Below are 26,962 nucleotides of genomic sequence, written 5' to 3' on the forward strand. Positions count from 1 at the left end.
CATCCAAGAGTTGTGCAAGTTTTAAGCAAACTTCTTAAAAGCTGACAAAATAAAATGCCTGTGGTTATGTGGTTCTCTCAGCTAGCGTTCAGCTAAATTACTCAAGAGGATGTGACATGATGAGATTTTCAAACAACGACCAAAAACTCTGACACATCGTGGCATTCCACTGCTGCTTCCCAGTGAGGATGGCATTTATGTTATTTTAATGAATGACTTTGTCTCCTCTGTCCACCCACACCATGTGGCGTTTTTGTCAGCCACCCTGGAGACACAGACAGGATGACAAGCAACAAAGGCCACTCGCTGGAGCTGAGTTGGGGATGTTTTGTGGGATGTGTCATGGACTACCAGGCCACCTGGAGAGACGGGAAAACTTGTTTTACCCTGAGCCAAGAGGCAAAAAATGTTTTTTTGGCCTATTCAAAGTCACTCAAGAAGAGATGTAAAGCTTGGTTTAAAACCTTTGAGTGGAAATGCCCTTAATAAGCTCAGCCGGAGCCTTTGGATTAAATGCTAATGGAACATTTAACATTTGTTAGATGTCCTGCATTGCTCAAAAAATGCCCTTTAGGCTCATTATCCTATATCAGGTGTGAAACAAGGCAGTCAATAAGAGGTTTGTGATGTAAATATGAACTTGCCTTCGGTCCCAAATGGCCAGCAAGGGCAGCTAGTCAAGCTCCGGGGTCAACAGCATCTGTGGAGTTATCATACTACAAGCCACTAATGGGCGGGTGCCAGAGGCCCATCTGCACGGTCCACATAACACTGCATGCCTTGCTGCTGCATACACCCACTTGACCCCGCATCGCCGACAGACAAAGGCAGGGTCACCCCCGACCAGGTACATGTCAGAGCAGTTCCCGGGTCGAGCCTCGTGCACTAATGCCGTATGACAGGCAGGGGACAAGCAGATAATGCGGCTGGTTGTTGAGCAGCGTGGCATGGTCCTCAGATGGCGTGTTGGGAGTCTGGGCCTGCAGCGAGGACCTACTTGTTTGTCTGACAGGCTTTGTGCCCCGTTAACAGTGAGAGGGAGTTAAGCTACAAAGACTGAGGCAGGCTTGCATAACCATAAGACATCAATGTACTTCTCCAACTAGCTGAAACTACGTCCTAAATGGAACATTTGACAAGAAGGCAGCGTGGCTCTTGGGCTTATACAGATGAAATTTAGTATGCATATTCGTGTTCTTCAGAGGATGAATCCTAATGATTTTGGCAATCCCCTGACTTGTCTCAATACTAGTGATATATCTCAACATGTGAGGGATTGGAACAACATTTTGCACAGATATTCGTGGTTCCCAGAAGATGAATCCTAATGACTTTCCCTGACTTCTCCTCTGGCACCACCACATCACATTTGTGATTTTAGTGAAATGGCCCATTGCTTACTGGATCGATTAGCATGAAATTTCATTCAGTAATTTCATTGTAATTACTTATATGATCTCTTACCTCCCCTTCTAGAACAATTATCAGGTCAGTATGTTCATTACTTTGGTTTCAAAACTAATAATACTCCCATCAGCCTCTGCTAACTGGAAAATGATTGGTTGATTGATTGGTTAACATTGTACCTGCTAATGATCCGCATGTTAGAACTATCAATGTGAGTATGTTAGTATGTTGACCTGAGTCACACGGAGCTGCTGGCATGGCTGTAGACTGTAGCCTCTGGTCACTTGCTTGTAGCCTTTGACAAGAACTACAGCAGTATCCGATAACATTTTATATTTGGTTCATCATCTGCCTCTATAAGTCCTGGTTGATCGACACTTACATGAACTTGAAAGGTCAAGATTTTCTCAACACACTCCCTGAAGAGAGGATCTTTGCAAACAGATCAAACATAACACTCCACCAGTAATCCATTCCATTAGTGGCCGACTGTGCACCGGTGAACTAATAGATCAATATAGCATTGACCTCAGGCGATGATTCTGAAGGTAATTACACTTGGAGCACAAACTCTGCCATCCCATTCTCTTAAGCTCTGCAACCACAAGCTCGTCTAAGAAAAACAAATTAGCAGCAACATATTCTGATGATTTATGAACGTATTCTCAAACAAAAACACACAGATATTCTCTGACAAGTTATTACAGGTAACCCCTGAGCCGTTAGGACTTGGGAGCAACCCAGGAACAATATTATGTTTTCTTCTTATGGTCTTGGTGAGAACAGCTTGAGCCCCACGAATGTGAGATGTTATTTGCTAGTATTTCACTTCTTGGGTTTAGGCCCAACCCTGGCTCAGCGTATACTAAGTATCCTCTACCACTGAATCCTTCCCAGAACAAGCAGCAGCTTTGAGTCTGTTTGTATGGAGTCCAGGAGACTTTGTTTTTAGTGATTCTTTGGTAACATGTTGAGTTTCATGGTCAAGTGTGCAACACTTCAAACTCATATTCTGACCAACCCGCCGCCTCTTTTCATTACAGCCATCTTTTGTGCGTGCCTCTTTCAACAGTAACCGTTTTTTTTTTTTGGTACATTTGCAAGCATGACGGGAGCATTTTCTTTAACACAGCTCAAACTGACAAAAAGGCGACACAAACCAGTGCACACGCAGAGAGATTTGACCCAAACATTCAATGAAACACTGCAGGAAAGTTTGCTGAAAGCTGTGGGAAGAAACAAAAAGTAGGGAGACCAACTGGTGAGAGATAAAAGCTGTGAGTGACAGAGCGTCCATGTTAACTTGTCCATTTGCTGTCTGTCTGTTTGTCAAAAAATGGGAGCAGAGGAGCGGACGAAACTGGGGGATGATGACCGTCAGTCAAGGGCATTCATCTTCTTTGAGTGGAAGAGTGGCCGCATGATGGTGATGATGGTAGTGGGAATGGAGGGAGTTAGGGAGAATGGAGAAGGCGCTGAAGTGGGGGAAGAGGTGGCAGAAAGGAATGCAGGCGGTGGAAACGCTTCAGAAAAATTGTTATGGAAAATAGTTGGCTTTTGGAACATATTCAAACTGTACCAACTGCAGTAAAACAGAATGAGAAGCCACATTGTTGTTTCAATGGTGCACACGCTTTTTTAACTATAACAAGCCAAATAACCTGTCTTGTTTCATAGTCTAAGGGTCAATGTATAGATGAGGATTTGACAAGGTGATGGCTTGGACTTCCCAGTGGTGTGAAGGGAGGCATACGTGTGCACAGTTGCAGAAAACATCAAACAGGTGCAGTATTAAGTGTAATCTCACAGGGCAGCAGACAGCTTAGACCACCACAGTGCCGTCAGTGTTGGAGTGGTGTTTGTTTAAGCATTCTTCTGAGCAAGAAGCACTAACTCAAATAAAATCGTCTCATGTTATGATCTTTCCCAGCATGACGGAACCAAACTCTTTAAGAATGAGGGGCCTTTACTCACAGAAAATAATTACAGACTAAAACGACCATTTACATTCCAAAAGGTTAAATGTGCGCTTTGAAAGCAAAAAAATGTCATTCAAGATGAAACATGTTGGCAGCCATTACATCTTTAATGGATAATGTGAATTGTCTGCTGAAGGCGGGCCCCCGCGCTCTCATCCCAGCCTGCAATTAAAGCAAAGCTACCCAAGGTCAGGCTGAGTGACAGGCTGACAGACCTATAGATTACTGTCTGTCTGTGTAATCCACAGCCTTTTTACTCCCCTCGCTGACTGACGCTCTCACCCCTCCTACTTAAAACACCAGGGCCTGTTGATTTGGAGGCTTTCATGTTTGATGGACAGATGGGACATCCTACCCCGCAACCCTGCGACCTTTTTCTCACCCGTGACCATAAAGGGTCAGTTTGAAGAGTGCAGCAGCTTCGGGCCAGTCAGAGGAGGATGTGTGAATGGCTCTAGTTAGCGCATTCATTCATATTAATAAGGAAGAAGCTTACAAGAGAAGCCAGGTTGAACGGTGAAGTTTTGCTAGTCTGACTCACCAGATGCAGACTGTTCTTATAGAGCCTGCCAGCTTTTCAAGTTTTGCTTCCTCCCTCCACTAGTTGTGTGCTACTGCAGTGTTTCCCACACAGTCTTTACTTGGGCAGGCAACACAAGTTTATTAATGGCCATCTAAGTATATTTTAGCATAATTTACTTGGATTTTTGAATCCGTCTGAGAGCACAACCATGATTGATTAACTAGTGGACAATCTGCTCTTGCTCTACGCCTCCTGTCTACTAACAATCGCACACACACGCTCTGCTGAGAAACACATATAGACAGAGACGTACAACATCCCTCCTGCAAATGCACTGATCGTAATACGACCTCTTCTATTCCATGTAGACCAATTTATGTTGTTGTGTCGTACAAGCTTGTACAGTAAATGCACCAGGCCATTGGGATTCCGTACCGATAAATGGCGAGCCAAAAGCAAGGCATTGAGCAATGTCATCAATATGTTGACAAGCTTATGACATCATCTGGTGACTTCTAGTAGGCTGGTGCTAGCTTCTTCCCTTGGGAAACTACTGGCAGCCCTGCCATTGCTGCAACCCGGGCTTAGTTCAACCCAAGACCATTTTGATTGGTTGAAAGACTTTCAAACAGGCCAAAGCATTTCTTTAACTATAGCAGAATGATAATGAGTACAACAAGAGTCTTCTCATGCGAGAGGAGCCCTGGCATGGAAAGTGAAACTTGTTCCACAGAGAAAAGAATGATAAAATCATAAAAACATGAGATACAAGATGACCTACCATACTCAAAACCATGGCCTCTGGTTCACGTCATGTCAATACTACACAGCAATTACTGCACGCCAGGCATGAAATGGGCAAATAAGATTGCCGACTGTTCAGATTACCGGCCACGCACCCGGATACCAACAGCAAATCAGAGAAATGGCTGCGATTTCTCTGGCATGTTATTGTTGGCAGTTCTGCTCTGTCAGATTTAGTATGCACACAAATGGAGCGAGATAAGAAATGTTGAAACGACCTTTCCAACTGTTAAAAACTCATGATGCAACACATTCAAAACCGCAGCGACAGCATCTAATAAGCTGCTAGTTTTTACATCACGATCCAGGCGTTCTCAGGGATTTGACTGCAGGCTCAGATTTATACTGAAAGCAACACGCCTGTCCCGAAACTACCCAGGTGGGAGATCCTCAGAAAGTTTTGACAAAAGAAAGTTTTTACCTGGAAGTGCCTGTTTTGATTGGAGAATGATATAAATATAAAGAGGAAAAAAAAAATGAGAGGAAGCCAAGAGTCTTATCGGTTGTGAGGCAACATGCGTGACAGTGGGAAATCTTAGTCACAGTCCCTCCATCCATCCACACATGAAGTGTTGAAGAAGGCCGGTGATTGCACAGACACATGGAGGCTAAAAACCCTCTTATCTTACGCGGTCATACCTTCTCATAAATCAGTGCTTAGCCATCCGCTGTGCACTGATAAGGCACCCAAAGACAGACTGATCCACACCAGGAATGGAGAGAGAGAGACTTTTTTCCTTTTAAGAGTGGCCTCTCTCGCTCTCTCTCACACTCCCTTCTCCTATCTTCGTTATCTGTTTTTCATTCATCAGATCTGAACAGCAGACAAGTTTTTTTTTTTTCTTTCTTTTTCTTTCCTGCTGCTTTGGGCTTGTTTGTTTGCAGCTTGCCATATTTTCTCTTGTAGCTTTTCCAGCAGTCTGGTTATCATCATCTGAGGAACTGGTGAATCATTTTTGTAACATTCACAGTAGAAAGAGTTGGGAGTGCTGTGAAATGATCGTTTGATCGCCACCGAAATAAATAATTATGTAGCACCAGGGCTTTCAGTTAAACCGAGGCTGCCAGGTGGGTGTCGCTGCCACAGGACGACTGTGATACCAAAAGTGTCTCAAGGACAGTCCACCTCATGATACCATGATGAATGGTAGTCCGGTGATGACATTTCTGTGGAAGTTATCTCCACAGCTGCGTCCTTATCTTAATAGTTTATGTCATATTGTGGATTGATGATGAGAGTAGTGGCTGTGTATGCTCTAAAATGTATGACATTTATGAGATGACCTTTTCCGAGTTTTCCGATTAAAAACAAAACAAAAAAAAGGCCAGAGTTGGACTTTAAAAGACTTATGTAGAGAGCGCACACAGCAGTGTTGTGTTAGCCCATCGTAACTCTAAAACTGGATGTTGCATAAAGGAGATAACAAGGCGTCCTAAAAAGTGACACTATAGATACAGACATATGTGCTCAGGTGAATATAACTATTTCCAATGGATTTCAACTTATGAGATTTTAAACAATGTAATGAGGGGATCGTACGAGGTCATTAGACTAATTAGGCTAGGGAATAAAATAATCTTAAAGAAGCACTGGAGTACTTTTAGCACAGTTCTAACTAATTATCCTTTGAAAATGTGGCGGGGACATGTCCCTGTGTAAAACCCACCTATTGCAAATATGTGTAATTTCAAAACATTTCGGTTTTACATGTTTAGACGTAGCTCTAACATCAAAAAAGCCCAATTATCCCCACACCTGCTGCACCGTGATGTTGGGTACATTTGTAGTTTATCAAGAGGAAAGAACAATAGCATGAGAGATCACCAGATCACATACAATCCATCTTGCCAGGCAGCAACTTATACATTTGTGTCTGAACCACAGTGGTTCTGAATAATCAGCGTCCCGCGAAGAGCTATTGGCATCTTATGGCGGTGACAGAGGCAGCTGTTCTCCCAAAACAATTGCAGCTCCTTAAGTGGTTCGAGGCAAGAGAATTTCTTCTCTACTGAAGAGTATTTCTTCACTGACCAAAGAGCAGTGAACAGCACTGAAGGCTTTTCTTGGTGGAAGAGACGTTTTTGCTCTTCTCCTAACTGGATTTGGGTTCTCCTACTATGTCACATGTTTTTCGATGATCTGAAGTTAGCCTGTGATAGACGAATGGTTCGTCCAATTATCTGCCAAGTATTGTTTGACAGTGAATTTTCCAAACAATGGCCAAGGTCGAATTCCCAGATGGTTCTGTGGAACAAACCATTTGCTAATGTTTACTAATGTGTGGAACTTTTCATCTAACAATGTCTTTGCAACGACAAAAGCAATGTTTGCTTTAGTCATAGAGCAATCAGGTTTAACCACAGCATGCACTGTGGTTTAGTTCCTGTGGTTTTTATGGTTCAGTTTGCTCATACTACATTGCAGTGGTTTGTGACTAATTAATCATGCATAGATGGTTTAGTAGGACAGTGTAATCCTGCCACGGTGATGAAAAGGTAAATGTCATGCTGTGCACCAATCCTTTATCAGAGAGAAATTAGTATAATCAAAAGCCATGGACTATGAATTCCAAGATTTTTATGCCCCACAAACGCGATTACACTTGAACAAAGCATCAGTTAGGCTGGAGAGCTTCCCAGTGTCAAAAGACATTTTGTTGTTTCCTCTGTGTGACTCTCGGCTGAGTCGACCACATTAAAACTAGATCTGTCAGCCGTGGAGAAAAGTTCTGTGTCTCTGAGTCTGTGCCAGGAGGTGTTGCTTCCTATACGCTCTCTGAGTCTGGGGGCGCTTGTCTGTGGTCTTCCATCATTGTAGTGTGGCGCAGCACATGGTCCGGAGGAGCACATCAATTCATCTAACATGAAATCCTGCAGAACATGAAAGCCCAGGATCATCGCCAAGCTGTGACTGATGAGCGTTTCAGCATTTGTGCCAAAAGGAGGACGAGAACGATGAGAGACAGAGAGAAAGTGAGCGGAGGGTGGAAAAGGATGGACAGAGATGCTTTGAGCGTTAATGCCGTGCCAGTGTTGTATGCCACTCCCCCTCCGCTCCCCCAGGGAAATGAATGAAGTAAATGAATGATGGACCCGGCCCACACAAACGCCCCTCTTCTATTGAGACCAAGCAGTCCATTCACGGGGATGAGTGAGGCGTCGACACCAACAACAACAATAACAACAGCAACATAGGAGGCCCTTACTCCCATTTCTCATTCATACATATGTATGCAGTCACACAGATACACACATATGGCACAGATACTATGGACAACACTGCCAACATACCATTAGGGACACCTAGAGAGGGTTCCTGAGAACAGGGCTGGCTAACAAAGCGCGGAGGCAAAGGGGCGTGAACAGGGCAGGCACGGAAAGAAATCTTGGCATCACGTCAATGCATCCGGCACAATGATCAGGGATGAGAGGCCATCTCCTCCCCTCCACAATCAGCACATTATCAGGAAGCCCATCAGTGCATGAACCCAGAAAACACGGTTTGGAAAACCCCATGTTCTGCCACATCCTGCCCCTTCCTCCTCCGCTCGGTTCTCCTCCGTTGTTCTTCCAGGACGAGATGGGTTCAGGGGGTTCTCGCCCACACGGGGGTGATCTCACTCAGAGGTCTGACCTTCAAGCTCAGGCATTACTCGCCCGGAGCCACAGTAGCTAATGGAACATGGGGAATACGAAATCCGATTGAAGCGAGATCAATCTGACAAGGAAGGCATTGCTATTTACCAAGCATTTACATCTCGATCCTTGAAGGTGGGCTTTGTAACAATGTTAGCATCTGACCGAGGCTCAGTTTTCACCAATTATACGTCCTGCAGAGAGAATGTATGTACAGTGTATGAAAGTAGGAGAGGGCTGGAGCCGAAAGATGAAATATCGCTCTGAGGGGAGCGGGAGGAGAAGGAGAAATGTTCCGGCTTTTTTAATCCAATAGTGAGACACCACTACTGCAGCCTCCCACAGGATCATGGTCAAGCTCAACCACAGGCCTCATTTCTCCCATAATCACACAGACAGCTCCTTGGTCTTTATCCAACGTATACTGTACACACAGAGAGGCTTGATGGACTATTAGTGCAAATCTCCCACACCTGAAAAAATTTCACAAGGTCGTGGTTTTCCTGCCTAAAAACAACTTTGACCCCTCATCTACGAGAGGAAGCACTCCCCGTAAAACTTGGCCAAACTGGCACAGCGCGAGCCGCTTTGATTGCACGAACACTCGGCAAAAAGAAATATTTGTACTTTGGCTTCACATCATTTCGCATCGTAGATGAATAGATTTATGGCTCGGAACGCATTTTGGGCCTCAGTCCAAATGTTCCACGCTGCCAAATGACTTACAACACTCCTTCTAAGACAATCTGTATGACAATATGTGAGTGTGAATGAAGTCACCACTTTTCATTGACTCCGACATTGAGGTTATTGCAGGGGCATTGGCACGGAGCTGAACAGTCCGAGCAGTCACCAGTTGAGGTAAACCATCTCAGCCGACACTCAAGCGCCTCTAATGGGAAGCAGACACACAATTTGTCGTGCCTTTTCTTTTTTTCTTCCTTCTTCTCATTCTCAAATCCCTCCGTCTATCCATAGCAAACCTGACACTGATGCCCTGTAGTCCATTAGTCCTCTCAGAGCTCCGTCTGAATCTGCTCTCTTGCTCCCTTCACATTTTCCCCCACTCACACTATCTTCCTGACAGTCCTCGCTTCGACTCCTTATCTGACGCTCTCTGTCTTTCTGTCTCTGTCCCTTCCTCCTCTCCTCCCGGATGATATCGGCGGCTGGAACAACTCCTCAAGTTCAACATGTCAGTCTCTGTCTGGGGGGGGGGGGGGGGGCAGGACGCGCCTGTAGTCACTCATGTCAGAAATCCAGATAACATTACTGTGATGGGGCCGCAGAAAATCCCCTTAGACACGTGATTCCAACAATAGCCCGACAGATAACTCTCCTCCAGCCTGTCTCCTCTAACATAACGCCACTCGCCTTCTTCAGACACACCTGTTATCACCGATAGACGACGAACAGTTGTCTCTAGCTCGGCACTCAATCCCTGTCAATCAGGGCTGCAAATGATGATCATTTCATCATCGAATAATCTGTAAATTATCTCTTAAATCGAATATAAAAAAAGCAGTGAAAATTGTTTCAAAATCCTAACGTAGCTAGTTATGTCTGACCAAGTTAACACAACAAGCAGTATTACATTTGAATTGATATATAATGACTCATCAACGGCTAATCAACTATTAACTGACTGTTTCGAAACTACAGCCAGGTGACCAGTGACCTTTTTTACACATTAGCAAACGCTGAACTCTAAGATTCCCTGGAAAACAAGTAGAGCTTTGCTTTTTCTTTTAATATTGACAAACAACAAACTACAATCACTTAATCCCCTGGCCATTAAAAAAAAAAAGAAAATGCAAACACACCGATATCATGATTTCAGAAATTTCACATTAAACATATTGAGCATGCAAGTAATGATTATGAATGTTCTCAATTACTCAAAGTATTTTTTGATGTCATCATTTCAAATATAAAATATCAGACAATAGTTTTTTTTCTAAATGGCCGTCACAACTTTCCAGAGCCCGTGGTGATGTCTAGTTCCTTAAACTATTCAATTTACAGCATTATGAAACTGAGAAATACAACAAATTCTTACATACATCTGCGAGGGTCGAAACATCAAATGCTTCTTGTTTTGCTTGATAAGTAGTTTGAATTGTAGAGTTTTGATTGAAGATGTTTTGCTGTTCATCCAAAAAGACAGTATCAAAATCATTCCATTTCATGTGGCATTTTTTGCCTTTTAATATGTTTTCTGTTCTTATTGTCTCCTCTGATTGCAGCTTCTTACAGTGAATGTGAATATTTCTGGTTTCTTTACTGAATATCTGTGGGTTGTGGGTAATAAAGGACGTCATATTTGGCTTTGAATTTTTTTATATATATATTTTATAGACCAAACAACTAATTGATTAATCTAAAAAGTCAATAGATTAATCATCAGATTAAGCCCTGTATTATGAATGCCAAAACATTCTACCTTGTATCATACAGTACATTTTGAACTCAACACTAGAACCACAACAAAAATAACTTTACATATTGATCGATGTCCTTGTATCCTGAAATATTGCTGGAAATAAACGCACAAACAAACACACATACAGTGTGTGAAGCTACATATGACAGATTGTCTATCCCCGGTAAATTTCCCACCCCAGGTGTTCCCAATGGCCACCATATGAGCGAGGTCAATGGCACTGCAGTAACTGGATCTCAACACTGACAGACAAATGATAATGAATGATAGCTGTCTGAGTAAACAAGTGGAGGGGTGCCCTTGACCCTCTGTCTCCTTAATTTAAGTGTGGGCTGCAATCCCCCCTCAGAGGACTCCCACACCTCGGCCACATCTGGAGAGCATGTCCAGTCTGGTGGAGCCTCTAAATACATGTAGAGACCAATCCTGTGCTTATTCATCCACTAAACTCTCAACACTGTCAACAAAGACCACACTGCGGCCTTATCGAAGCCTATCCTTTTTCGCAAATGTGTTTCTCTCATTTGTCTTAACTAAGCCTCGGAGCCTTGGCGCTGCTTCGCTTCAGGTTTTCCTTCGAGCAGACGAGACAACAGACATCAGGGGAAATAAGCACACAGTGCTGGGATTGCATCCCACCTCTCCTCCGTGTGTGTGGGGAGAATCATTTGAACCCGATTTGGTTTTGTGAGGAGTGACAGGTAGACGCTGCTATGGCAACCAAACCAAAGCAGTGTCATATATAGCTCTTTACTGAAGCTCTGCAAGCATTTGTTCGCGCATGTAAGCGCACACGCACACACACACACACACACACACACGTACACACACACACACACACACACACACACACACACACACAGAAACAAGGCAGACACAACCACATGGACTTGACATGAATACTAAAAGACTATCTCCCATTCCTCTCTGTCACTTTGAATCTTAAGAAAGCACCTCTGGTAAAAGCCATTACCATCTCCCCTCTACTAACTCCGTCTTAAAGCGAAACAACTGTCCTCCTCTTCAACTCCCCCCGCCCTCCTGCTCCTCTTCTGCAGGTGGGGAGATTGATCACAGCCTGCATGATAATCCGCCTCTGATAATGATTAAAAACCGCACCTCAAGAGTTATGGGCTCCGTAATGTGCCCACAGGACCCGACAGGAAAACAATTACAAAGTCGACACAAAGCACTTTAACTGCAGTCCCTCAGCCACGAGAGAGAAAAAATGACATGGGTCTGATGTACCACTGTGGCCTATTTTTATCTCGTCTGCCACATTTTCGATCTAAAAAAATTGGCTGCAGCAGGGACCGGGAGACACAAACACACACCAGGATGCACGCCGTCTGTTACACACTCACCTACACACACACAAACACACACACACACACACACACAGCCATCACAGTGTGGCTGTCGTTCACCCCCTGCTGAGTGTTGCCCCCCTTTGCACAGCAGACAGAGAAACTGGAAGGGCTATTTATTGAGCCTGTGAGCCTGTGAATGACATTTTACTGCGCGTACGGGATGCTTCGTGCAATAAACTGTCATTACCTACAGAAGATCTCTGACAAAAGTAATTAACTCAGAATGTGTTGAAAACTACAGGAAACCTATAAATGGCACAGAGCTGCACAGAGGTTTGAGCTGACGAGAACATCTGGGGTTCAAGCCCTGATCTTTTTTTTTTTTTGTTGCACAGAGAACAGGTTTAAATGTTGGGAGTTAACGTTCCTGCAAACTACAGATGCACTTACATTGATATGTGTCATATCTTTGTTGTGTGCACCATGTTGAGCTCAACAAAAAGTGCCATATCATGTTCATATGACCTGACATTTACATACGTAAGTTTAAGGAGACCTTAGGACAATTTCCAGCCATGCTTTTACTGGCAAAACGGGGTGTTTTTAACAAGAACACGTGACATCTCCAGCTGTGTTTGTTGCCACCAAAACAGGTATTAAAGCCAACATCCAGCGTCCCTTGATGGTTCTTGTGCCTGAACCTAACAGAGAGCCTTGTCACAACATGAGGCAAGTGGGTTGCAAACTGCTTATTATGTTCTCCAGTAGGAAGGATGAGACAGTCGCTATAAATTAGGGTTATCGAACTCTTGTACTTGTCGATACCGATTCCAGCATGCCAGGCAGTGTCGGAGGCATTTGTGATCCCTGTATCTATAGAAACAACTTCAATGTTACTAGACATCATGTGTTTCCACTGCTTGTTCGGTGCCTCTCTGTCTCCCGAGCTTCGTCTCAGGCTTGGATGAGAGGATCTGCTCCTCCCCAGAACAAATAATTAAATCCATGATTAAAATGCCTAATAGCTAAAGACTGGAATAATAAATAGCAGAGTGATTGTGGTTTCATTTGGATGCTGTGCATTTTTATCACCACAGGGGGAGATTCCAGCATTAATAAGTGCTAAGGCATGGGCTCGGAAGAAATATTCAAATCGCGGCAAACTGTTTCCAATCTGGAGCTTTTCACCGGGAGCGATGATTTGTATGTGTGTTTCTCTCAGTGACATCATTAGAGGGTGGGGAACTGGCAATTTATTGAGCAAAAATGACTCGAAGGGGGGGCTGCACAATGGAGACACATTATTTCCTTTCAAGCCTGCGATCTAAGTTAGCAGTGCCGTTACTGCACGTTAGCTGAGCTTGTATGCAAAACCTTTCAGTGCCCTCGTACAGTGCGTCCACCCACTCCTCCCTTATACATTCCCCTGCTCCCTCATCTTTGTGCCTTTCTCTCAAGGAAAGTCTGAGCACTCCGGAGACCCCCCCTCCTCTTTCACCTTTTTAAAACAGCGCGCTCCTGCTGTGGGCGGCATACCGCTCTCCTCCCTCACCTCACACTGCCAACCTCTTATCAATAGGCAAATAGAGAGGGTGTGAGTGTGCGGAGTAACAGCAGAGGAGGAGGAGGAGGAGGACGATGAGGCAGAGGAGGAGAGGGAGATGATAAAAAGAGAAAGAAACCGACAGGAAGGACACTATATTTAGCACTGGAGCTGTCGCCTTCTGTTTCTCTCTCCTGAATAATCAGAGTTTGACAGCATGTATCCTGCAGAGCAGAGGTTGCTGGGATGCACTACACCCCGCCTCCCTCCCCTCCTCCTCCACCAGCAGCATCTCCGGGGAGAAAGTGGCAAAGTATTGTAATAATTGCTGCAGGCTTGCGTGCCACAGCCAGCGCACATTACTCTTTCGAAACATTTTCTCAGCGTCCTGACATTCTCTAATGGAGATAACAGGGAAGGGAGGGAGTTTTGGACCACAGACTGTTGCCATCAGGTCCGACGTTACATGCGCGATGCATACCAAGAATTCTGCTATCCATAATATCTCAACGTTGGAATGCATGTAGGACAGGGATACGATACAGAGGGACTGTGACAAACTCGGTATCCTCATGTGCTGTCGATGAATATCTGCTGGGAGTCATAACCACGGAAACAAATGTTTCAGTATTGACTTCACAGAACGCATACGTAAAGTAAATAAACAGGCGTACTGGACTCGAACACAACAAACCTTAATAATTAAAAAAAGTTTCTTAGTCCTCCTGAGGAGTTTCACTATCAGAACTATTGAAGAAAAAAATCCTCATTAACAGTTAAATTGAATCCAAAAAACGACTCTTTGGTGCAACAATCTGCCTCTGTTCTGCTCTGTTCTGTTAGATACATGTTCATTAGACAAAAAGAAATAACTTGAGCACCTCACACCACAGATGATGCTTATTATCATTGTTTATTACCAATGTGATGATTTCTTACTGGATTAATGTGTAATGTGGCCTGATGAAAAGCATTACTTTTGGAGCTGAAGAGCAGGAGGGTTTTCTGGGTTACAAGAACAACGTGCTTGCGGACTGAAAAAGTATTTGCCATCTCCCCTGTGACTTGCCAATCATAGAAGCCGGTTACATCCAGCCTGTTCACCTTTGTTTGAAGGAGACAGATCGAGACAATCGACGCAGCCAGACTACGTGTGACTAAATGACTCGTGGTGAGTGGTGACCTTTCTACGTCTGCGGGACTTGTTGCGAGCGAACACCTCGTCTGTCAGGTTTGTCTGGACTTCAGTGGGCAGACTTAAAGATCTAGCCATGGCAGCGAGGGGGGTCATGAGCGAGCAGGCAGGTTAGCTGTGGATAAGCTTTCAGCTGCTCATTGATTGCTGAGACTTGATTGCAGTAAGACTTGGCGGAGGCACTTTGCTCTGTCTCCAGTGTCACAATTATATAGACATAAAGAGAAGTGAGCAGGCTGGAGCGAGGTGCAAGAAGATTGACTTTTGCTTTGGTATCCCTCGACAGCTCAGTTGCCAGAATAAAATGTTGGTGTTTTACATTTCTGCAAAACAAGGATACTTGTCAGTTTTGTACGAGCCATATGTACCCACTGGACATTTCTACAATATGTACCATATAAAGTTCACATTACGTGTATATTAGTTTCATGTCGGGAGGTGGAGATGATGATAGTGTTGTTAAATGCATTAACCATAAGTAAGGTATTTAGTGGATTGGGAAACCCAAAGCATCACTTTTTGGGGCTTCGAAAATCAACTTTCTTACAAATTGGACCTTTCATTTTAGACATGTAAAGTTGCATCACAAAGTGTAAAGTTCCAACACAGCCGTTGTTTTGGCAGAAACACAAATTGCAGAAATGTTTTCTGGCAATTTTGTTGCACTCTAACAATCTGGGGAAAGGTGTTGCATCTCATGGAAAGACAACTACAACTATAATACTTTCTCCTTAACCATAGAAATCCAAAGGACACCAACAGTTCAGGACCACCTACGTACTGTAGAGGACCGCCAGACTGATCTGACTGGAGGAAGACAAAGGGTTCCTCTCATGTACTATATATACACATGAATCTGCCTATAGAGTATAATCTGTGGAAGATGAGGTCTATTGTTGTAGAGAACAAGCAGCAGAGTTCAAACTGAGTAGCAGCTCCTAATTATTCAAAGAATAATGCGGTGGAGGACATCTAGCCATTTCTGATCTTAACCCTGAAAACTCTCGGGAGAGATGGGCCGATAGGGAAGTCTTTGTTCAGGCGTGACAATCATCGACCCATTACGCGGGGACAAAAAGACTGTCGGCTGGGGGGGAAAAGTGCAAAAGCTGGAGTATAACCTCAAGACTGTCCCTGAGAATTAGTCCAATTACAGGACTGCCTGCCTTTGTCTGGCTTTCTTCCCAGCGCTAACCTTGTACCCAGGTGTTCCACTGGGGACTGAAGGGGCCGAAGGAAAACAAAGTTAAACACTTTCAAATGTGCCTGAGGATTAGCCTAACAAGCTATTACTTGTTAATATGGTGCCATTCTCCCACAGTTTGAGGGCAGTTAACCTCGGGTGTGACTGGCTTCTGTTTGAAGGGTCACAACCTCGCAGAGCCCCGCGCACTAAAATAGCATGTGATTACAGACCTTGTTTAAAAGTAAATATAGGAGTTCTCAGCAGCTGATCTAAGCCAAGCTCGTCCAGTCTCTGAGAGAATACACCTACATAAGTGTGACCTTTTGTTTTTTATCACGAGTGCATCTTATAAAGGACAGTCAAATTTAAAAGAAAGGGATTTTCATAACGTCAACTACATTGAAAAAAAGTGACACAGCAGAGCAGAGCATGCTGTGGGTGTGTTCAATTCTACTTTTTTTTGGAAAACACAATGTTTAGTTTGAGAGATATATTCGCAGCTTGGTGTTGTGTGTCTGAGTGTGTGTGTGTGTGTGTGTGTGTGTGTGTGTGTGTGTTTTTGCTGTGTTCCACTCTTTTGAAGTCTGGGTTGATGATCTATCCCTCTGAGCTTTAAATGGACATTCCTTTGGCCTTAGCCTCTGTTTGCTCTCTTGGTCCTTATCACAGTTAATAACTCAGCTTGCACTAACACACTCAGTAGCTTCTTTAGGAGCCTCAAAGAGACAAAATTATCAGCTTAGGTTGCTTATGGCTGTTGACATTGTAACCTTTGGTTTAAAGAGATCTGGCTGAGAATATTTACTCTCATGATTATTGCCTTTTTTCCCCCTAGTTTGAGGATCCTACAGACATGGAGTTTAAAGTTGAACGAGAGTGAAAATCCTACTTAAAATTCCCTTGTGTAATCTGTCCACATGATCGTGAAGCCTGATGTTACTTGACAATTCTCTGGTTTGTCAGTCAAGCTTATGAACTACACTGCAGACTGGAGTCTCTGTTAACAGGCAGATCTGCATTATATATGCTCCTCTCAACCGTGAAACATCTGTATCGGACTGATGCTTTTTTTTTTTTACACAAGGGAATAAATAACTTCACGTATAAATAATTTGCAGAATTTACAATAAGGCCCAAATAATTAAGAATTTGTAAAAGCCACCTATTCTCATAGTTTACGTTCCTCCCAACTCAACGACTCACTCATTGCTGTGACCTGAAGTATGTAAATCCCCATGTTTAGTTAATAAGATAAGTTATAAGTAAGATATGTTATCCTGCCCATTCAAATTAATACAAAAAAAACAAAACATGAATGTCGCACATTTACTATAACAAACGATCAGCACCCCAAGCTGTCAGTGAGATCCAGCATCCCTGGATGTGATCTGATTTGAGCTCTTCAGCATTAAAACCCTTAAGCTTTTTAGTAAGGCAGCATTTCAGGAGAGCAGGTTTATAATTAATGCCCCAGTCAGTGGCGGTTCTACACAGGGGCCTACAGGGGCCAGTGCCCGGCCCCCCCCCCGTGGCGCCCCCCTGAGCTGACTAAATAATAAAGTTATTGCGATTTTACGTGCTAACGCCAAAAGCGTAATAATGTGACTCAGCGTTCTATACAGATTTATTAGAGCGACGCATCCAGACACTGCCTTGCTGGATGCGAGGTGAGAATGAGAATGGCAGCATCAAGTTTTGAGGAGAGGAGCTACTAATGTCTTGTTGCAAGAGGTAAGCAAAATGATTTCATCTCGTAAAGTGATTTGTTGTACATCAACATGTTACTGTTGTTCCTCACTCCGATAAGAAAGTCCAGTTTGTAAATGTCTGGTCTCGCTATGTCTATATCTAAGCAAACTCATCGAAGCAGAAGCAAATATCCGAATGTCGGTATCCTAGCTAGTTCTACACAATGTTGTGATGTTAACCACGTAACTTTATCTGTCTTGGTTGTTGCATTTCGATAAATAATACATTTACTGAGTAAAGTAATCAACAGTATCTGTGCGTGTTGAGTAGGGAGGGATGGTTACTTGTGAAATGAGATGTATGCCTCTACGTTGTTTTTCTTCTTCTAGTAGTCATCAAAAAACGAGTAAGGGACATTGCAACCTTTTTTGCCCCAGTAAATGAAAAAGTAAGAGAAACATATCATAGAGAGCTGAGGAGCTGGAGGAGGGAGAGCCAGGGGAGTTGGTGGAGGTTGGAGAGAAGGCAGGTGATGAAAGTGAGGGCACTGACACAGAGAGAGACATTCCAGAGGTTGAGGAGGAAAAAGAGGGTGAGGAGGAAGAAAACATACAGGGACAGAGAGAGTTAGAGCAAGTGGATCCATGTGGATCAAGGACTGCAGCATCAGGTTTGTGATGTAGTAAAGGTGGTCTTGTACATGCCATTTGCAAAGCAGTATCATTACAATTCATAGAACAGTGTGTCCATAAAATGGTGCTTTCTGCCATAAATTATCAGGGGTCAGGGGTCCATGCCCACCTTTTGCAGCATTGTCCTCCTGTATTTAATTTCTCATTTCTGATGGCCCTACCTCTTTGTTTCAATCGATGCACTCTTTATGTACAAAATAAACTTTTGTATGATTTTAATGTAAAGAAAAAATAATGTATTTAATGTTTAAATATCATTTGTTTCCGTTTTTAATGTGCCACTCTGATTAAACACTGGCCGCACCTTGGCTCCCCCCAGTAAAATTTGTCTTGAACTGCCACTGGTCCCAGTATAAAATAGACATAGCTAATTAGTACTTATAAATAAATGGCAGTATATAATGTAAAGGTAAGTGTTTATAGCAGATGGCCTCACCGAAATGCAGTACATATAGATGCAGCAACTGTATAGATTCCGTAGAATGTAATACCATTTTTCTTGAGATGAACTGTGTTTGTGTGTTATTTGTGTGTATTACCCATTCGCTTTGAGAGAGAGAGAGCAAATATTTGAAAAGCAAAAGCAAAGTGTTGCCTCTCTTGTATCAAAATCTTGGATTTCTGCCAAAAGCAACAAAATCTTCTCCACCAGCTTCATGAAAATGCAAATAATCGGAGGGAAGTGATACTGTGTAACCTCTATGGATAAACATGTGAGGCCGGGTCACAGTCAGAAGCAAATTCAACAACGCAGTGCAAAAACATAATTCTTTTGCTTGCAGCCTACGTGTGTAGTTTGTCTGTTGTTTTGTTTTATCATCAGCATTGAAATGCTTTTAAAAATGATCCAGATGATGTTATAAGAAGGCACTTACTACAACAAATCTGTCTGCCGGCACTAGACACGCAGCTACACATAGACACATAGACACAGATGCGAAACCTTCAGCCAATCATTTGGTTAAGTACACTGGCACATAAAAAATTAATAAAAGCACATTACAGAGCTATTCCCAGCAGTACGCTGGAAAAACCAATACAATCAGCGAACGCACAGCTTAGGTGCATTTCCAGTCTCCAGCTATCTGAAGTTGCTCTGTGAGGCATAAAGAAACCGCCAAAACTAATTAAAAACAACAAGGAACTCAATTAAAAGAAGTGGAAAATAAATGAAGTGAATGTGAGACCAGCGGAGTGCGAAATCCAACTCCATTAGAGACAGAGAGAACGACATGGGATCCGAGGGAGAAAAACAAACAGGTAAGCAAAAAAAAAAGAAACCGAGGGATCTTCATTGAGTTTAAAGTTTTAACAGCTTACAGGAGCGAACGAAACCAAAGTGCCAACAAACAAATGAAAGCAACTAACTTAGTTTTGCTATTCAGGGACTGATTAGACATTAAGGTTGCTATGATACAAGAAATTCAGAACTGTGATACAGTGATTGTGCACAAAGAACCACCCTGTTAAACTCAATACCTTCTTTTGGTACCATGCTAATTTTTTTTAAAAAGTCCTTGGCACACAAATTTTCTTCTTTTTTTCTTTAAAAAAAGAATTACCTGCAAAGAAAACGTCACTGAACACACATCAGCGCTTTTGTAATAATCTTAAAACAGACATATTTTGCTAATTTTCAGATTTATAACCTACGTTTATACTTTGCATTACTACCACAGCAGGTCAGCATGCTTTAATGCTCAAAGAATGCAACGTTTTAGCTCCTGTCTCTTTAAGAACAATAGCCCCCCGAATACCAAGTCTGCTCTAATTGGTCAGCTCACACATGCCTGAGTCAGCACCCCTCACTGTGTCTTCAGGCAGTTTTGTCGTGTTTTTAGCTTCAAGTTAGCTTCAACTTCTACCATGACTATAATCTTAGATTATGCCCCTCTGTGATATGGTGATGTATTGTGATGTCACAAAGTCACAGAGTCAAAAGCGGGATTACTGATGAGGCGCTGTCAGGAGCAGGGTTTTCTGTGGGAGAGAAGAGCTTCTGTTGGTGCAGACTTTGCACTTCTTAACTTTTAGAACTTCGTGCACAAGAACCTACGTACAGTATATACAACTGTGCAGACTTGGGTTGAAAATCTGATTTTAGATCTGTTTTGTTTCATCGCTTTGGTCCTTTCAATAACGTCGAATTAAAAAAAAATTGTCTAGAGCATGTTATCAAAGAAATTATTATCAATGATGTATGATTATCATACATGGGGATATTTTGACAAATAAGCACTAAAAAACTCCTAGATGTACCAAAAACCTCAATTTTCCACCTGATTTCTAGAGAAAATTCCAGTTCCGAATTGCTGCTCCTATTCAAACTCCACACATCCGACGTGACCTGAGCTCATCAGATGCTTGTTAAAAGTCTCCTTCAGAGGCAGGTACCATAAAACCTTGAGAGCTTTACATGGACACACTGGAATGACAAAGCACCGGTCACTGCACCGCTGAGACCTATTTTAACAGGACAGTTCGACACACACGGGGTCTCATGTGGCACTGGCAAACATTCATAACATGCTGGATCTGCGCCCTGAGTGTGTACCCAGCCAAGTGTTAAATTTGACTTGATTTCAGAAGGGAGCTGAGGTCGCACAAAGGCCTGTTTGGGGAACTAATAGCGGCCGGGCGATTAAATGAAGACATATTCTCCTGCAATGAATAGTCAGGACAATCAGGAGCACATCTCCTCGTCCCTCTCATCACGCCTCTCTCACACAGACACACAATCAAACTCTCTGTCAGCCACTGAAGGACTAAACGCAAGGCTCTTGCCAAGCCCCGAATTCAGCTGGTGCCAATAGTTTACCCATTCCAGTTATTTGACAAGACCAAGAGATAAGAGAGTGGTGACAAAAGTGACTATTAACATCTCCATGTTTGTAGAGAAACAGAGAAGTAAACAAACTGGGTCACAGCAGTATTTTGAGTGCCTTACCTTTGAAGGACAGGAAGATCCTGGGAGCAGAGAGGGGCTCGTTGGAGGGGGGCAGCGCCCCGGACGATAGGGCCAGCAGGGCCAGCAGCCAGCACAGTTTGTCCCACAACATTGTCCCTCTGTTTGTTAATAGAGGAGAAGGAGAGTCCAGGAGCAGCTGAGGGACAGAGAGGAATGAGCATCAGACAATCAGCCTGCACTTCTGCCTCACCAACCAACCGCGGCGACCAGTGCTCAGTCAATGAGTTACAGAGTGCAGACTGAGTATAGATTTATGGTGCTGCAATCATACACTTGACAAGACAGAAAACCAAGCAGGGAATCTTAAAAACTGGATGTGTTTTTGTGTAGTAGGGTTCGACAATATTGCCTTAAAATAGTACTGCAATATTTTTAGGCCCAATCACGATGAGGCATGGGATGATTTGACGATTGCTCTGTCCAACAGAGTTGGGATTCATGATATCATCCCAATCATCATCAAAATGTACCTAAAACTTTGAAATAAAATTGAGCATCAGCAAGCTGGACCTTTTTCCCGGGTCATTCAGTAGAGGATATTTACGAGAATCTCGATTCAGGATTATACATTAATATTAATGAAAATTCACCACAATGAACTTGTTGTGTTGTTGTTTTTTATTGCAATCCACGATAAAAATCTTTAATCATCCCATCCCTAATCATGATACACAATATATAAGTTAATATTTTTTTAAAATCTCGTCAAAAGCATGTCATGCTATGAGTAGGCAACACATTCAAATATCACAATATATCACCTCAATATCAATAATTTGACAACATTGTAGGGATGACTATTAATATACTGTGATGAATAATCATCAGTACTGTGGATACAATCACTCAGTGGGTGAATACAAGTGTCAGAACCAATAGAACAGTCTAAGTTCAGAGGATTTCATCGCTCTCCTGTTCCACAGCCTTTGAAACCAGTACAATTTAAAGCTATCCCCAATCTAGGACAATATCTAGTCTCATATCACAATAAAATAATATCAATTTATCCCACAGCCACATTCTGCAGCCTTCTATATCTGCTGTGAAGAGACTATTGGCTGTAATCCCATGGCGAAATAAAATGGTTAAAAAGTATTGTGCAATGTAGACCAATAAGTTAACCTGAGCCTTAAAACATAAAAACCGAATCGTCAGCACTGCTTGTGTATTTCCTCATGAATGTGTCCCACAGTTGTTCTTGCATGTATCTGCGTGTGTGTGCATTAAAAGCGGCAGTGTGAATGAGTCTCCTTCCAGCTGGGAGGCGAAGGAGCCGCCTCTGCACCTCTCTCCTCACTTTTTCTTTTTACTACACCCATGAAACAAAACATGTTTCGCAAATACTTGGTAGAACAATAAATACAAATGTTATTACAATTATTCAGCAAGAGTGGAATTTCACCAGTAGTACGCGCGCGTTAAGCCCGGCGCGCACTGGCACGGTTTACAGATTAAATCACCGAGCGCATCAACATGCTGTTCTCCGCCACAAAGGGAGCCGAAATTAATAATATCCCTCAGTTATAAGCGTGTGGGAAGGGTGGAATAACTGTGCGTAATACCCCAAAAAACAAAAATGGCCACAATAAAACAATTTCAGGGCGCGCGTCTTGCTGTAACTATCCATGCACGGCGCTGATCTACTCGTAAACGTGGATCAGAGTCTGGGGGTCAAACTGTCTGTCAGGGTTTAAGATCAAGTTCCACATTGAGCCCCTGAAGGCAGAACTCCAAAGCGGATCCGCCGTTAACCAAAATAAAGCGTGACTGGGGCTGTGAGTTATGAGGGCATGAACATGAACCACGTGTCCTTTTATAAGAGCGCCTGGGATTTTAAATCGTGAAAAGTGCCACCAAGGACTGGTTGCACACATCCAGCATAATCTCTGTGAAGATACAGCATCACAAAAAAAACTTTGAGTGCACACACACACACACACACACACACACACACACATACAGCTGTTGGCTCTTGCAGCATTTGAAATCTGTATTTTAAGGTCTAGCTCATCATTAACTCGCCCACATCCCACGCACAGGAGAGGAAAAGACGCACCAAACATTTAAAACCAGGCGAACTGAAGTCTGCTGCTCAAAAATAAACTATTTCAAAAATTCACATTTACACGAAATTATTTGACAGTGCATTAAGAACACATTTAAAATACAATACACGCATGTGCACACGCAGAATCATCTGACTCTCTGCTCGACTCCACCAAATTTGCGCATCACTCCTAAAACAAATAATTCATCTGACTTGTCACGCATCAGAACAGCACTTCCATTCGGACCTACCTTCTATTTGCGTCCAGTGAATACTGTGATAAAGCTGTTCAACATTTAAAAAAAAACATCCACCCAGATCCCTTTGAGCTCCTCTGTCCGCACGCGCGAGTACCAGTGTATCCGCCGCAGATCCCGCACGATTATCCCAGAGCCAAACAAAGCTTGGATTTAAATTAACTTGACGCGGCCGCCTCAACTTGAAGTGAGCTCTAAATCGCATCAACAGACTCGGTATTGTCCACAGAAGGAGGATAGAAAACAAAGAGTTGTTCCTTGGAGATGAGTGGCTGAGCGGAGCTTCAGCCGTGCGCAGCGGCGCTCAAGTGTGCGGTGTGAGGGGAAGCGGCTTCTGCAGGTGGATAGACGGAGGTCTCCCTGCTGTGGACACACCCATGGGGGAGGGAACCTACCTTAGCATCCCCTGCGCTGCGTCCCGCCCCGAAATTTAGCACAAAACAAGCCTGCTCTGCATCTTCCTACACTCCAGAGGGGCCACAGAGGTGAAGTCGTTTAAAATTTTGAAGACCAAGCTGCGGGACTTGCTGCAGGAGATGTGCAGATGTCATGTTCCCTTTAACACTAGGAGGAGTCAAACCCAAATTCTGTGCTGCAATCAAAACAAAAAACAGTTTTTATTTTAAAGAACTGAAGTATTAAGTTGTAAAACCTAATTTTAATGACTTATTTGGGAACAACATGCATCCCCCCAATATATTTAGGGTCAAAACTCTGCACAAAATTCAGAAGTGCCGATATGTATGTATTCTGTGGGTTTTGGCCATGGGCGGGGCAAAATGGCTCCCTAGTGCCCCCCAAAAGGCAGCCCGTGGGACTACTTTCACTTACATGTTGGAAATTCGGTCCACATGTTTGTCACACAGAGAGCTACAAAACAGTAGAAAGTTGAATTTAGAGCTAATATTTGGCGCAAGTCGTACTTTTTTACCCTTTACTTTTACATCAGCAGTGTGCAAGTGTGATCTGTTCCCCTGAAGTCTATTCATGCAAAATGAAACCTAAAGCCTTTAGTAAATGAGAACTCTTTCATTAGCATTTCCTTGTTGACATAGATGTACTGAGATACAGATTAAGATTAAAAGGATGTCATGTCATCGTCTACAACGATCACTAGCCAAGCTGCTCTACCCACTGAGCTACAGCCGCCCCAAAAATTAAAAGGATGGATGAAGATAAAACAAGTAAACCAGAGGTGTATCGTCAGGAGAGGTGAACCAGGGAAATGTTCAATTCCGCCCTAAGACATTTGTGAACAGGGGCCCCTGATGGCCACTCAGATCGGCACATTTAGCAATGGCAACTACAAACCCCATTAAACCTCACCTGAAGGTACCATACTGAGTGCTGCTGCACTCAAAATCAGTGCTCTATATGTTGGTGATCACTGGCCCTATATGTTGGTTAGTAAAATTTCACTGCGTTGAAGTTGTTTAGTCAACAAGATAAAAGACTGTTTGGATTACATCAGATTATTTATGACATGATGGTGATGAACACTAGTCAGAGGGGCCCCCGGGGAATTTTTTGCCCTGGACCCCGACAGACTCAAGAATCACCCCTGGCAAAGGCGTGCAGACACTCAAACTCTCAAACAGTGAAACATTTCCAATTCAAACATCCCCATAATGACTTTATTGAAGAATCAACAATCCACAATCCACATCAGTGTAATGCAGGACACATGGGAGCTCGTGTTAATGTGCAGACTTCGTGTTGTCTCCTAAAACAATATATTTCTATGATAAATGCACAAACATACAAACCTGTATCCAAACTGCATGCAACAACAGGGTTTAAAACTGAATTCAGATGTTTCCGTTCACTTTTGGAGGGAGAGCTATTCTTCTAAATGTCCAGGGAAGGCTTTTTTTTTTTTACATGGCTGTTGGAGTATTAAAATAGGACTGAGGTCATTTCACAACTTGATTAGCCTGTGACTGCCAGCTACTGATTTTTATTGGCTGACTGGAGCCAACGTCGAGTTGTGCTGAGAAGCTTTCAGATGCCAGGTCTGAGCCGAACAATTGTTCAGTATCTGCTGCTATTGGCAGTCTCACAGTATGGAACAGTGTTTGCTTTTTGAATGAATCCCTTTGTATATTTGGACTTGCAGGCGAGGAAGAAAAAGAAGCTGACACCGATTTAAGATGAGAAGAAAACATTTTCGTTTGATGCAAAAACAGCTGCTGCATAACTCCCCGGCAGAACAGGAATGTGGCGTCACATTCGCACAAGAAACTGTTGAAAAGTGGCCAGATGCAGATAAGGTAGATTTCCTCTGACACCTCCGGGACCTGACAGAGGATCACCGGCTCTCGCCTCAGATAGGCATCAGATATTCATGGGCAAATGGAGCCTTAAATCTTTTAATCTCACTCGATCCCTCCCCTGATCACACTGGCTTATTTCGCTTCTTATCCAGTCAACGCACAACACAGCTGACGCCCAGTGTGCATGCTTATTATTCCATAAATGATAAATACAGTAGCTCCGGTTTCATGCGGTCTTAGGGATGTCACTGTTGCAGACGTGTACAAAATCAGCGAGGAATTTGGAGGATACAAAGACTTTCTGTCAACGAAATCAAGGCTGTAGATGAGATTTACTGTTTCCTTTGTGTTTTTTTTAGTTCACAGGAAAGATCAGGTTACAGTGAAAAACCATAAAACCTGCACTAAACAGACTGGGTGGTAAGTACACGGACACTTAAGGGTACTCCATACAAAATAACTACATTTTTGATGTTTAACTGTCATGCAAACGCTTATTTTCTCATTAAATGCACAGTATGTAAGTTCTGGTGCTCTGGCACGATGGGAGTCGTCTCCATTGTCAAACAGCCACCATTGCGGATCAGAATCTGTCTGATGTGACTCAGGCAGAAATGTTCATGGGAGAGGTATCGTCACGTTATGTTTAGTCTCGTTCGTGGACTTCCTTCCATGCTTTTTGATGCATCATATGAAGTTTCCCCAGAAGTTATACCGACAGATGACTAACTGAAACGCACCGTTACATTTCGGGTTGCAGTGCGTTTTGTTTAAGTACCAGATCGCACCATAGACAAAGTCCTTCCAGTGGACAGTGGCCTCTCTTCAATACAAGTATATCACAATTCTCTCCATGCTGGACATTTTAATGCGTACATGTTAAATATTATATCTTTAATCTTGTCATATTTTCCTAATGTTTGTGTTGGGGGGGGGTTAATAGAATTTGTGTCTTTAGCACCTTCATGCTAAACGTGAACAAAAAGATTCTGGATCTCTGGCTGTGGCTT

General features: G+C 43.1%; 1 protein-coding gene across 3 annotated transcripts in view; it reads right to left on the reverse strand.

Moving 5' to 3' along the window:
* The window catches only part of sema3fa (sema domain, immunoglobulin domain (Ig), short basic domain, secreted, (semaphorin) 3Fa), a 59,732-nt gene extending 35,515 nt beyond the window's left edge, over window positions 1-24,217 (reverse strand). Inside the window, exons 1-2 of one of the 3 annotated variants that reach the window (XM_030421217.1) lie at window positions 24,075-24,217; window positions 21,355-21,511 (exon numbers count right to left, since the gene is read on the reverse strand). In XM_030421217.1, coding sequence (XP_030277077.1) covers window positions 21,355-21,466 — 112 coding nt within the window. In that variant the 5' untranslated portion in view covers window positions 21,467-21,511; window positions 24,075-24,217. Of the gene's footprint in view, window positions 1-21,354; window positions 21,512-23,673; window positions 24,052-24,074 lie in introns of those variants that run through there. The other 2 variants (XM_030421216.1, XM_030421218.1) reach the window with 2 other exon arrangements.
* Between the last annotated feature and the right edge of the window lie 2,745 nt (window positions 24,218-26,962).

Source organism: Sparus aurata, chromosome 6, assembly GCF_900880675.1.
Source record: "Sparus aurata chromosome 6, fSpaAur1.1, whole genome shotgun sequence".
NCBI lineage: Eukaryota > Metazoa > Chordata > Actinopteri > Spariformes > Sparidae > Sparus > Sparus aurata.